The sequence below is a fragment of the Macaca mulatta genome, chromosome X (genome assembly GCF_049350105.2).
Source record: "Macaca mulatta isolate MMU2019108-1 chromosome X, T2T-MMU8v2.0, whole genome shotgun sequence".
In the NCBI taxonomy this organism is placed as follows: Eukaryota; Metazoa; Chordata; class Mammalia; order Primates; family Cercopithecidae; genus Macaca; species Macaca mulatta.
In genome coordinates, this window is record NC_133426.1 from 77,835,449 (window position 1) to 77,849,572 (window position 14,124).

Here is a 14,124-nt window from a genome sequence, read left to right on the forward strand (position 1 = left end):
CCACTGCGCCGGGGTGCTACATAACTAACCATAAAGTACATTAAAAAGCATTCCAGGCTGCAATATATGTATATATGTTTTTTTTTTTTTTTTGAGAGGGAGTCTTGCTCTGTCGCCCAGGCTGGAATGCAGTGGCCGGATCTCAGCTCACTGCAAGCTCCGCCTCCCGGGTTCACGCCATTCTCCTGCCTCAGCCTCCCAAGTAGCTGGGACTACAGACGCCCGCCACCTCGCCCGGCTAGTTTTTTTGTATTTTTTAGTAGAGACAGAGTTTCACCTGTTAGCCAGGATGGTCTTGATCTCCTGACCTCGTGATCCGCCCGAAAAAGTGCTGAGATTACAGGCTTGAGCCACCGTGCCCGGCCCTGTATTTTAACCTGAATCAATCTAAGGAAACAAGAGAAATTCAGATCATGGAATGTTTTCAAGACAACTTGCCTGGCTTCTTCCAAATATTCAGTGTCATGAAAAACAAAGAAAAAGGCAGGTGGATTCTGGACTAAAGGAAGATGACCAAATACAATGCATGGAAAGTGAATGGATCCTAGAGTGGAAAAAAATGAAAATGAGGAAGAGTGCTATGGTGTGGTACAGAAATTATTTCAGTCTATGTTATTATAATAAGTGAAAAAAGCAAGGTGAAGGCCGGGCGTGGTGGCTCACGCCTGTAATCCCAGCACTTCGGGAGGCTGAAGCGAGCAGATTGCTTGAGCCTAGGAGTTTGAAACCAGCCTGTGCAACATGACGAAACCCTGTAAAATGTCCCAACTAGGACAACTGGGGAAATTTAAGTGCGGACTCTTTGTTAAATAATATTGACTTACTTTCTAAAGATGTGATAAAGGTACTTTGGTTCCGTAATTAAGACGCTTATTTTTAGGAGTGAAGAACAAGATGCCCGTAAATGGTTTAGAAAAACAAAAATCGCCGGGCGCGGTGGCTCAAGCCTGTAATCCCAGCACTTTGGGAGGCCGAGGCGGGTGGATCACGAGGTCAGGAGATCGAGACTATCCTGGCTAACATGGTGAAACCCCGTCTCTACTAAAAATACAAAAAACTAGCCGGGGGTGGTGGCGGGCGCCTGTAGTCTCAGCTACTTGGGAGGCTGAGGCGGGAGAATGGCGTGAACCCGGGAGGCGGAGCTTGCAGTGAGCCGAGATCACGCCACTGCACTCCAGCCTGGGAGACACAGCGAGACTCCGTCTCAAAAAAAAAAAAAAAAAAAAAGGAAAAACAAAAATCCTAGCAAAATGTTAACAATTGTGAATCTAGTTAAAGGGTCAGCTGTTCATTTTACTAAACTTTCACATTTTCCGAAATAAAACGTTGGGGGAAAAAGTCTGTTTGAGGCGGGCTGGAGTGCAGTGGCCCGATCACAGGTCACTGCAGTTTCCAACTCCTGGCTCCCACCTCAGACCCCCCAATAGCTGGGACTACAGGAACTGGCCACCACAGCTGGCTAATTTTTTGGATTTTGTGTAGGGATGGAGTCTCGCTTTCTTGCCCCAGCTGGCCTCATACTCGTGGGCTCAAGCGATCCTCCCACCTCTGCCTCTCAAAGTGGTGGAACTACAGGCCTGAGCCACCGCGCCTGGTCAAAAAATCAATTTCTAGGGAAAAATGTCAACTCAAAACAAGTAACCTGCAAAGATACCTTCAGCATAGCTGGGGAATGCCCGTATAATTTACGTCAAGGCTCTCCTTGGGAAGAAGCAGTGAAATCGCAGGCAGCACAAAGACCGGCTCTTATCCCTACTTCCGGGTATTGTGGCACAGGAACCCGAGGTTGCCAGAGCGTAAGCCACGTGACCCGAGCAACTCCTTCTGACTGGAGGAAGAGCCATTGCTCTAATTCGGTGCCGTGAGAAAGCTCGCGCGCAGAGCAGTGGGAGCGGGCGGGACTGAATATTTTCTTTGACCAACCGCTTTCCACGTATCCATCCTCCTGATCCCGTAGCGTCGAATCAAAAGCCGTTAGTAAAGTAGTTACTTCTTTCTCTTAGGATAGCCGGTCTTTCCGGGTTTTTCCCCCCTCCCCCTCCTCCCTCCCATCTCCCCCCTTCCCCCTCCCCTCCTCTCCCTTCCCCTCCCTTCCCCTCCCCACCTTTATTCAGCTTCCGGTAGAGGCTGGTAGGGTAAGGGAGCTCAGTAAGTCACTTCTGTGCGACTGTTGTTTTATTTCCGGTCTATGGGACCCGGCTGCGATTTGCTGCTGCGGGCAGCAGGTACCATCACTGCTGCCGCCATCATGTCAGACACGGACAGCGACGAAGATTCCGCTGGAGGCGGCCCATTTTCTTTAGCGGGTTTCCTCTTCGGCAACATCAATGGAGCCGGGCAGCTGGAGGGGGAAAGCGTCTTGGATGATGTGAGGGGGTGGGCGTGGGGGTAGGGCTGGGGAGGGTGCGGCTAAGCAGAGGAAGGAGGTGCAGGGAGGAAAGCAGAGGGTGCTCAGGCAGCGAGAACTGGGCGCAGTTAACGCCGGGGAGGAGGATCCCGCCCTCGTGGGTGCGGGAGCAGCATCGCGTGGGAGTGATCAGTTCTGGGGGAGGGTGGGCAGAAGAGAGCGCGAGGCGAGCCCGGGGCCAGGGGCGTAGGGAATGGTGGCTTTGGAGCTAGTGCTCTGCCGACCAGACAGTAGGACACATGCTTGTTTTGCCTAATGAGATGGCTTCCCACCCGTAACCTGGTTGGAGATTCTTGACACTTCCTGCCCCTCTGACATCGCTAGGCTGAGATGGCTCTATAGAGCCAGAGGACTGGACAGGACCTGCCCCCCGCTCGTTTGGTTCTGGCCCCAGGCTTACGACAATGGGGTATTCTCAGCACCCAGGCGGGCCTCCTGTTCCCAGTGCGCCTTATAGGTGGTTCTCCCAGCGTCTTCATTGACATCCGTGAAATAGTGTCCTGCGCCCTCGTGAAACTACCCCGCCTTCACTTAGGCCCGTTTTCTTGAGGGGTGAAGCTGTCGGCCGCTGTGGCCCCTACTGTGCCACAGGCCCATGCGAAACTTGGCCCGAACGAGCCCCGTCTCGCCGCCTCCAATCCCACTCATCTCCCTGCCTTGGCCCTGATTCCGAGAACGACTGTTCCATTCGTTCAGTCTTGGTAGTTCTTTGATTCGTCTTCTCTTGTAGTGTTATATTTTAAAGTGTAGGCGATGCAGTTGGCTGTGGTGCTTTAATAAAGATCTGATCGATGGGAAGTTTGGTAGATAGATACTGCAGTTCTTGAACGTGTTACTCCTTTTGGCACACTGCACAGTCATTTTTCATGTGGATTTGTGACTTTGTTGTGGACCAGGGAAATAAGCCTTTCTGGTGTGGGAATCGTAGGTTTAGTTGTTGTCTTCGACTCTGGTGCTGTCCCTTTTTCAGGAGTGTAAGAAGCACTTGGCAGGCTTGGGGGCTTTGGGGCTGGGCAGCCTGATCACTGAACTCACGGCAAATGAAGAATTGACCGGGACTGACGGTGCCTTGGTAAATGATGAAGGTGAAGTCTGGGTTGTGAGGAGTAGGTGGGGGAGGAGGCTAGCCACCTACTATATATGTACTTTTGTGTGTGTGTAAGATGGAGTTTTGCTCTGTCTCCCAGGTTGGAGTGCAGTGGGGCGATCTCGGCTGACTGCAACCTCCGCCACCCGGGTTCAAGCATTTCTCCTGTCTGAGCCTCCCAAGTAGCTGGGACTACAGGCGCGCGCCACCACGCCCGGCTAATTTTTGTATTTTTAGTAGAGACAGGGTTTCATCATAGTGGTCAGAGTGGTCTCGAACTCCTGACCTGAGGTGATCCGCCCGCCTCGGCCCCCCAAAGTGCTGGGATTATAGGCGTGAGCCACCAATCCAGCCTGTACATGTACTTTTAAATGGGAATTACCTGAGGGAGTGAGGGTCACTTACTGTTGTTGCGATTCTCCCTGCTTTTTCATAGGGTGGATTAGGAGTACGGAAGATGCTGTGGACTATTCAGACATCAACGAGGTGGCAGAAGATGAAAGCCGAAGATACCAGCAGACAATGGGAACCTTGCAGCCCCTTTGCCACTCAGGTGATTCTTTGGTGTATTAGCTTGAACATTCCAGTGCATGATCCTGCTGTATAGTCCAGTTTGGGCTCTGGTTTCCATGCCTGCTTTCTGCCATTGTTCCTGCTCTCTATGCCTTTGCTTTGCTCCTCTCCCTTTGTCAGCTGAGTTCCAAGTAGCTGCTATCTTTTTTTGTTCTGGCCAGTGTTAACTGTACTCGTGGTTATTCCTCATACTGTTCAGTCATGAATTCTTGGTTAATGACAAGTAGCTTCCTTGTCATCTGGTATTTGAATACCTGCAGGGGTTTGTGGGATGCACTTCAAAGTTGGAAACTATGAAACAAATTCAGTTTTTGCCCTGAAGGAATTGATAGTTCAAGAGGGATGCAAGGTCATACATAAGCAGTGAACTAAGGCAGGACGCGGTGGCTCACGCCAGCACTTTGGGAGACCGAGGTGGGCGTATTACCTACCTGAGGTCGGGAGTTTGAGACAAGCCTGACAAACATGGAGAAACTCGGTCTACTAAAAATACAAAATTAGCCAGGCGTGGTGGCACATGGACTGTAATACCAGGTACTCGGGAGGCTGAGGCAGGAGAATTGCTTCAAACCGGCAGGCGGAGGTTGCAGTGAGCCTACATCGCGCCACTAGACTCCAGCCTGGGCGACAGAGCGAGACTCCATCTCAAAATAAAAAGAAACTTCCTGTCAGTTTAGAGTACATAACAAGTGCTCAAACAACGTGTAATGAACTGAGTTAAATTAGTCAGAGTCTACTACTAGCTAATTGTATTACTTTTGATAAAATTCCACATTTTATTCTCTAAAGTTCAAATTTTCCTTTTCTACTAGAGGTTACAAATAAATCCTAAGACTCCTTCCACTTACTGACTTTACCTTCTAGGTCTGAGGTTCTGATTCTACAATGTAGCATCTTGTTCTGATTCTATAATGTAGCACCTTATACCAGAGAAGAAGAAAACATATTTGCAAGCAGGTATCAAGTTCATTGTTTACGCAGGGTGCGGTGGCTCACGCCTGTAGGGGAGCATGGTCATTTGAGGTCAGGAGTTCGAAACCTGTCTGGCCAACATGGTGAAACCCCTTCTCTACTAAAAATAGAAGAAAATTGGCCAGGTGTGGGATTACATGCCTGTAATCCCAGCTACTCGGGAGGCTGAGACAGGAGAATTGCTTCAAACCGGAGGCGGAGGTTACAGTGAGCTGAGATCAAGCTCCGCCTCCTGGGTTCATGCCATTTTCCTGCCTTTGCCTCCTCAGTAGCTGGGACTACAGGCGCCCGCCATCTTGCCCGGCTAATTTTTATTTTTATTTTTATTTTTATTTTTGGTAGAGATAGGGTTTCACCGTGTTAGCCAGGATGGTCTCCATCTCCTGACCTCGTGATCACCCCGCCTTGGCCTCCCAAAGTGCTGGGATTACAGGCGTGAGCCACCGCACCCAGCCTAGGCAGTGTGTTTCGAAGATAATGAAGTTGGCTGGGTGTGGTGGCTCAGGCCTTTGTAAACCCAGCACTTTGGGAGTCCCAAGTGGGCAGATAATGTGAGGCCAGGAGTTCGAGACCAGCCTGGCCAACATGGAGAAACCCCTTCTCTACTAAAAGTACAAAAGTTAGCTGGGCATGGTGGCGTGCGTCTGTAGTCCTAGCTACTCGGGAGGCTGAGGCATGAGAATCGCTTGAACCCAGGGAGGGGGAGGTTACAGTGAGCCAAAATGACGCTGCTGCATTCCAGCCTGTGCGGCAAGAGCTAAACGCTGTCTCAAAAGATAATGAAGTCCATTTTCGGAACTTGAATTCAATTTAGTGGTCTGGAATCTAGAGCTATTGTTCCACAGTTCTTTATAGTTCATTCTTTGCACTGCCCTGTTCTGCCTCTCACTGCCTGAAACTGCCCCTGCCACCCCCCCGACGGAGCCTCTCTCTGTCACCAAGGCTGGAGTGCAGTGGCGCAATCTTGCCTCACTGCAACATCCACCTACCGGGTTCAAGTGATTCTCCCACCTCAGCCTCCCCAGTAGCTGGGACTACAGGTGCGTGCCACCACTCCCAGCTAATTTTTCTTGTGTTTTTAGTAGAGATGAGGTTTTGCCATGTTGGCCAGGCTGGTCTCGAACTCCTGATCTCAGGTGATCCACCCACCTTTGCCTCCCAAAGTGTTGGGATTACAGGTGTGAGCCACCCTGCCCGGCCTGCTTGAAAGTTTTATATGAAGTTGCTCGTTATTTATTCATTGTCCACCTCTTCGAACTAGATTTCAGGCTGCTGATAAATGTGAATAAAACCTTGGTAAATACTTGAACTTAATTTTTTCGGGACAGCTTATGGATTTGAGTGCTGCTTATATTGAAAAGAATTAACTGTACTGCATATACGAAAATTAACCCATGAAAAATAGAAGATATAAGCCCTGCCTTTAAGGATATTGTTATCTTGTGGGGAAGATGACATAAATAAATGCAGAACAATTATTCATAGTAAGGCGAACCAACTATGAGCTCATGTTTCTGTATATAGAGTGTTATATTTAGTTTTGATGGGCTGCCAGAATAGGTAAGTCAATAGCTGTCATTTTTGAGCACCCTGACTGAGGGGAGATGGTGGCAGTTATTATTTTCAGTAGAAGTTATAATTTCCAGGTTTGTGTTTGTTGTCTTGACTAGGGATGGTAAGGAAAAGGCTGGGAGTTTCCCTAGGTGAGTTTTATGAGCTAACTTCCTGGAAAAGGAGGATGCTACATTTGATAGAATCTCAGTACTCTGGGATGCTCATTTCTAAGTTCTCTTGTCCTCTAGGGGTGCCTTCACCTATACCCTTAGCTTTTTCCTTCCTTGGCATTGGTTCCTTTGCGTGGCTTGATTTACAAGGGTGCTTCTTGGGAATAATTGGAAGTGGATGTAGATTGCTAATAAAGCTTTCGTGGAGGTGAATTTTGAGTAGAATTTTGAAAGTGAGGCAAGGTTTGGTGGAGAAGGAGCAGCAGTTCATTTTGGTTTGAAAACATGGCTTGTCTAAAGTTTTGGAGATATTTAGAAATAAGCAAGTCATGTGTGTAGAGGGGGGAATTAGCCAGTAGGTTTTCTTGAAAGGAGTAGAAAACATGCTGCCAAATAGCAAGAACCAAGAATAGAGCAATTTCACAGTACCTTTATGTATGTATTACTTGGGATTTGATGACATAAGGAATTGTAAACCATCATAGACTGTTGAGTGAGAGGCAGGATGGTATAATGAAAAGAAAAGGACTTTGGAGTCAAAGTGTCCTAGGCTTAGAGTGTCATAGATTCAAATTCCAACTCCACATTTAGTGTGACTGTGAGCATGTTGCTCAATCTCTGAGGCTTGGATTTCTCATTTGTAATAATCCCTCTGTTTTCTTGTCAGTAGTAAAGGTGATAATAGTTACATTAATAATAGTTTTGTGAGAATTTAAGTTTATCACATGATGTGAAAGCACATAGTATAATGGTAAATGCTCTTGTCAATATTAGTTGACTTTCCTTTTTTTCTGCTTTGCTAGTTTACAGTCTTAGAGGCTTCCCTTTGTGATGCTTTAGAAGAGTGATACTTGTCGCTATGGGGTTTTGATTAGTAAAAGAGTGAATGTCACATCAACTTGGAGGCTGTTCTTGCAGGCTAGAGATATAAAGTTATTAAGGTCTGAAGTAGGGTGACAATTGTAGAAAATGATAGCTAGGGTCAGGCCGGGCGTGGTGGCTCATGCCTATAATCCCAGCACTTTGGGAGGCCGAGGACAATGGATAACTTGAGGTCAGGAGTTCAAGTCCAGCCTGACCAACATGGTGATACCCCGTCTGTACTAAAAATGCAAAAATTAGCCGGCTATGGTGGCACACTTCTGTAATCCCAGCTACTTGGGAGGCTGAGACAGAAGAATCGCTTGAACCCGGGAGGCGAAGGTTGCAGTGAACCGAGATCATGCCAGTGCACTCCAGCCTGGGGGACAAAAGCGAAACTCCGCCTCAAAAAAAAAAAAAGATAGCTAAGGTCAAACTTAGAAGATACTGATAAAGTATCATAGGACTTGGTTGCCTATAGTCCCAGCTACTCAGGAGGCTGTGGCGGGAAGATAACTTGAGCCTAGGAGTTGGAGGTTGCAGTGAACTATGATCAAGCCTCTGCTCTAGCCTGGGCAACAGAGCATGACCCCTGTCTCAAAAAATAAATAAATAAAATACAGGGCTTGGTGAGTGAGGAATTGTGTTGGAAAGATGTAGGCTTTGTTGTTAAACCAGGCTTGTATTGTGATTTTGTCACTTAAAATTCAGTCTCTTCCATATCTCAGGATAATTCCTGTTGTGAAGTGTTACTGGGAGGATTATACATAAAACATCTAGAAATGCCTGGCACATAATGGAAGTTTTATAGTAGGAAGTTGCTATGCTTTTTTTTTTTTTTGAGACGGAGTCTTGCTCTGTCGCCCAGGCTGGAGTGCAGTGGCACAGGCAGGGCTCACTGTAACCTCTGCCTCCTGGGTTCAAGCGATTATCCTGTCTCAGCCTCCTGAGTAGCTGGGACTACAGGCCCATGCCACCTCTCCCAGCTAATTTTTTGAATTTTAGTAGAGACTGGGTTTCACCATGTTGCCTAGGCTGGTCTTGAACTCCTGAACTCAGGCAATCCGCCTGCCTCAGCCTCCCAAAGTGCTGGGATTACAGGTGTGAGCCACCTCGCTGGCCCTACACTTACTATTTGTAATGATCAACTGGACAGATGTATATTGGGGGTCACGAGATTGATGGAGACAGTGGACTAAAGTCATAAGCTGGGAAAATGCATGTGGATGTGATGTTGATAGGGAATTTAAAAGAGATAAAGGATATTTCAGTGTTTTATAAGGTACAGTTGTTAAATATCTGAGTAGAAAGATTCTTTAGGAAGCAGAAGAGTTGTGGAATTGTAGAGGAGGTAAATTTTTTTTTTTTTTTGAGACAAGAGTCTCCCTCTGTCACCCGGGCTGGAGTGCAGTGGCGCAATCTTGGCTCACTGCAACCTCTGCCACCTGTGTTCAAGCGATTCTCCTGCCTCAGCCTCCCGAGTAGCTGGGACTACAGGCGCCTGCCATTGCGCCCAGCTAATTTTTGTATTTTTAATAGAGATGGGGTTTCACCGTGTTAGCCAGGATGGTCTCGATCTCCTGACCTCATGATCCACCTGCCTCGGCCTCCCAAAGTGCTGGGGTTACAGGCGTGAGCCACCGTGCCCAGCCCGAGGAGGTAACTTAAGGCCGCATATGTGTATTTGGGTTTAATCCAGGTGAAGGTGATTCTTGAGAAAGGGAATGGGGAATGTGCAGGGGAATAAAAGCAGAGTCTTCAGGACGAAATCTTGAGTGATGCCAATGGCTAAAGGGCCATGAAAAGAGTAATAAACTGCAGATGATAGATAGAAAAACTGTGTCATCTCTCATTTGAGAGATGAGAAGAAAGACCAGTCTTACGGGAAACTGACAGAGGGAGAAGATTCCCAAAGTGCTGGCAATTACAGGTGCGAGCCACTGTGCCCGGCCCAGTATGAAAATTCTAAAAAAGATATGGTCAGGAAAGGAGCAAAGGTTTCAAATAGCTCTTGGAAGCTCTTTCATATGTTGTATGATTATTTATTTATTTATTTATTTATTTATTTGAGATACAGTTTCACTCTGTCGCCCAGGCTGGAGTGCAGTGGCGCAACCTCGGTTTACTGCAACCTTCACCTCCCAGTTCAAGTGATTCTTGTGCCTCGGCCTCCTGAGTAGCTGGGATTATAGGCACATGCCACCACTCCTGGCTAATTTTTGTGTATTTGACAGAGATGGGGTTTCATCATGTTGGCCAGGCTGGTCTTGGAACTCCTGACCTCAGGTGATCTGCCCACCTCAGCCTCCCAAAGTGCTGGCGTGAGCCACTGTGCCCAGCCATCATGTCTTGTATGAGGTGTTATTCATGTTATAGCAATTGACTTGCACCTTGATGTCATCTCTTTCTAAAGGCTAAAGCTATGTTTCAGATATATATATGTAAAATATTTTGAGGCATGGTCTTGCTCTGTCACACGATTACTGCTCGTCAATGCCTTGACCTCCCAGGCTCAAACCGTACCTCCACCCCAGCCTCCTGAGTAGCTAGTACTACAGGCATGTGTCACCATGCGTAGCTAATTTTTGTATTTTTTGTGGAGATGGGGTTTCTCCATGTTGTTTAGGCTGGTCTTAAAATTCTGGGCTCAAGCCATCTGCCCATCTTGGCCTCCCAAAGTGCTGGGATTACAGGTGTGAGCTGTCATGCCTGGCCCTCACCTTGCTTTTTTCACTTGTGTGTTCTTAAGGGATATGGATAGTGCTTCATGGGGTACTTTAAATTATTGAGTGGCCCTGTAGTCCCAGCACTTGGGGAGGCTGAGGCGGGCAGATCACGAGGTCAGGAGTTCGAGACCAGCCTGACCGACATGATGAAACCCTGTCTCTACTAAAAATACAAAAATTAGCCAGGCATGGTGGCGCATGCCTTTAATCCCACCTACTCAGGAGGCTGAGGCAGGAGAATCACTTGGACTCGGGAGGTGGAGGTTACAGTGAGCTGAGATTGTGCCATTGTACTCCAGCCTGCGCAACAGAGTGAGACTCCATCTTAAAAAAAAAACAAAAAATTGAGTGGCAAGGAAGCTTAAGGCGGTTGTGTAATATTTTGGATATTGAGGAGATCACGTTCTTGGTTTTATTAGATTATGATGAAGATGACTATGATGCTGATTGTGAAGACATTGATTGCAAGTTGATGCCTCCTCCACCTCCACCCCCGGGACCAATGAAGAAGGATAAGGACCAGGATGCTGTTACCGGTGGTAAGTAGAGATTGTCTACTTTTGTGTTAGGAGCAAGTTTCCATTCATAAGTCCAGTCTTGTGGCTCACACATAAGGGACAAACTTAAGCTTATACGAAAGGACAAAACTTCTAGAAATAATTCATACAATCTCAAATTTTTGTATTAAAGGGAAGTTTTAAAACATTTGACCACAGTATTTTAACGTGCTCAATATATAGTAGTTTAGTCAGTGGTTCTCAAATCTGGTTACCCATCAGAATCACTTAGAGTCTTTAAAAAAAAAAAAGCAAAAAAACACCAATACCTGACTTTCACCCCTTGAACCTGATTCAGAAGATCTTGGGTAGAGTCCAGGAATTAAATTTAATTAATTAATTAATTTTTTTTTTTTTTGAGAAAGAGTCTTGCTGTGTTGCCCAGGTTGGAGTGCAGTAGCACGATCTTGGCTCACTGCAACCTCTGCCTCCCGGGTTCAAGTAATTCTTGTGCCTCAGCCTCTAGAGTAGGGGCTGGAACTCCTGACCTCAAGTGATCCTCTTGCCTTGGCCTTCCAAAGTGCTGGGATTACAGGTGTGATCCACTGCGCCCTGCCGAACCCAAGAATTTTAAAGAGTTTCTTAAGTAATTTATGATACAACTGATCTGTATACTGGTATTTAGAAACTACTTGTTTAGATGGCTTTATTTTCAGTGAAGTGGTTAAATAAGGAAGGTGCCCTGGAATGTTGATAAATCAGATAGTGTCAACTACCAGATATTCGGAGATTTCAAAGGCTGGTAGAGTCTTCAGTGTTTATCTTACCTATTCCTGTAACAGTAACTGTCCTAGCCTTGAAAATTGGGGAAGAGCAGTGTGTTTGATTGACCTGTATGTTGAGGCTTGCATTTACCTAAATTCTTCCTGTTTTAAGCCATTTCTTTTTAACAGTCTGCTAAATGTCAGCTGTTTCATAGATCTTCTTTATGCCAAAGAATCTTAATGTTGTCCTGTGGGCTTAAAAAGATGTTCCAGGCCGGGCGCTGTAATTACAGGCTCAAGCCTGTAATCCTAGCACTTTGGGAGGCCGAGACGGGCAGATCGAGACCATCCTGGTTAACACGGTGAAACCCCGTCTCTACTAAAAAATACAAAAAAATAGCCGGGCGAGGTGGCAGGCGCCTGTAGTCCCAGCTACTCGGGAGGCTGAGCCAGGAGAATGGCGTAAACCCGGGAGGCGGAGCTTGCAGTGAGCTGAGATCTGGCCACTGCACTCCAGCGTGGGCGACAGAGCTAGACTCCGACTCAAAAAAAAAAAAAAAAAAAAAAGATGTTCCAGCTCATGGGTCTCTGAACTAGGACTACCTGAGTGGTATAAAGTATTACATAATTTTGCTATTGGTCACAACATTGGTTACAATATTGGTTACTTAACAGAAAGTAGGGCCAGGCGTGGTGGCTCACACCTGTAATCCAAGCGCTTTGGGAGGTGGAGACGGGCAGATCATTTGAGGTCAGGAGTTCGAGACCAGCCTGGCCAAGACGGTGAAACCCCGTCTCTACTAAAAATACAAGAATTTAGCCAGCCGTGGTGGCGCATGACTGTAATCCCAGCTACTCAGGAGGCTGAGGCAGGAGAATCACTTGAACCTGGGAGATAGAGGTTTCAGTGAGCTGAGATCTCACCACTGCACTCCAGCCTCTGCGACAGAGCAAGACTCGTCTCAAAAAAAAAAACACCGAAAGTAGTAAACCTAGTAATAGTGTTTGTTTTCTCATCACAACCGTAGGGTACCAGGTACGTGGTGAGTTGGGGGATGATGGGAGATAACGAGTTAGAAGAGTTTTCTGGGTTGCATACTAGTATTATGATTTGGGTGCTTGGGCCTATATCTCCTGGCATTGAGCCATGTGTATAGCCTAAAGTGGGTGTTTGCGGAATTCGAGGAAATATATTCACAGTTATATGCCAAAGGGGTTTCTCTTCCTTGTTGCAGTGTCTGAAAATGGAGAAGGCATCATCTTGCCCTCCATCATTGCCCCTTCCTCTTTGGCCTCAGAGAAAGTGGACTTCAGTAGTTCCTCTGACTCAGAATCTGAGATGGGATCTCAGGAAACAACACAGGCAGAATCTGAGGATGGAAAGCTGACCCTTCCATTGGCTGGGATTATGCAACATGATGCCACCAAGCTGTTGCCAAGTGTCACAGAACTTTTTCCAGAATTTCGACCTGGAAAGGTACATTGTATGGAGAATGCCCAGATTGCAAACCACCGACCTCTTCCAAATAATGAGTTTCGTTGTTAAGATGCTGAGTATGGAATAGACCTAAGGGTTTCCTTACTCAGTGACATACTCTTGGCTATATAAGAGTTCTTCACACTGTATTAGGTCTTTTTTTTAAAGTTGTATATATTGATAGTAAATGTGATTTATGCTGTTCTCATTGGAAATTTCCCTGTTACCTTAAAAGAACTAGTCCAAATTATTAAGGAACACTTCTTTACTTTGTTGTTAGATGTTGTAAGTCTGAATGCAACACTCCTTTATTTCTCCTCCGCATTTGAATAGATCTCTCAAGGGCGTTTTCAGGCCCAGATGCTGCTGTTTTCCTATCTGACTTTGAGTCTCTGTCATAGTAATGTATTCTGTGTTCTAGGTGTTACGCTTCCTACGTCTTTTTGGACCAGGGAAGAATGTCCCATCTGTTTGGCGGAGTGCTCGGAGAAAGAGGAAGAAGAAGCACCGTGAGCTGATACAAGAAGAGCAGATCCAGGAGGTGGAATGCTCAGTAGAATCAGAAGTCAGCCAGAAGTCTTTGTGGAACTACGACTACGCTCCACCACCACCTCCAGAGCAGTGTCTCTCTGATGATGAAGTAGGCAAAATGGAGACCTGAGATTAAGGCTTATGAGAGGAACAAATGAATTCAATGAATTCTCTCTAGTTTATGTCTAAATTGTAAATAACACCATAGCAGATAGAATTCTGTGCTAATTCTCAATGAGTAATCATGGGTTCAATCTCAGCGGCTGCCCCTTCCCTATTGTAAAAGAAAAATGTTTGGTGGGGTAGGCGGGGATGAGAGGGATAGATGGTGATATGCTGCTGAATAAGGTTTGATCGATAGGCGGAATGTGCTATGATACATCTCCATTGTTTACATTCTAACTCCAGGTAAATCATCCTCAGTTTGTCTAAGTTCCCCTCCTGACTGTTAACTCTCTATAGCCTTAGGACAGCTGGGATCAGGAAATTCTCCCTGCTCTACTTC

General features: G+C 46.5%; 1 protein-coding gene across 11 annotated transcripts in view; it reads left to right on the forward strand.

Annotated features, from left to right (window-relative positions):
• The first annotated feature begins 2,108 nt into the window (after positions 1-2,108).
• The window catches only part of TAF1 (TATA-box binding protein associated factor 1), a 98,841-nt gene continuing 86,825 nt past the window's right edge, over positions 2,109-14,124 (forward strand). For 9 of the 11 annotated variants that reach the window (XM_077989558.1, XM_077989561.1, XM_077989559.1 and 6 more), the window contains exons 1-6: positions 2,109-2,368; positions 3,378-3,492; positions 3,931-4,047; positions 10,770-10,889; positions 12,847-13,088; positions 13,510-13,728. In XM_077989558.1, coding sequence (XP_077845684.1) covers positions 2,189-2,368; positions 3,378-3,492; positions 3,931-4,047; positions 10,770-10,889; positions 12,847-13,088; positions 13,510-13,728 — 993 coding nt within the window. In that variant the 5' untranslated portion in view covers positions 2,109-2,188. The remainder of the gene's footprint in view (positions 2,369-3,377; positions 3,493-3,930; positions 4,048-10,769; positions 10,890-12,846; positions 13,089-13,509; positions 13,729-14,124) is intronic. The other 2 variants (XM_077989557.1, XM_028842261.2) reach the window with 1 other exon arrangement.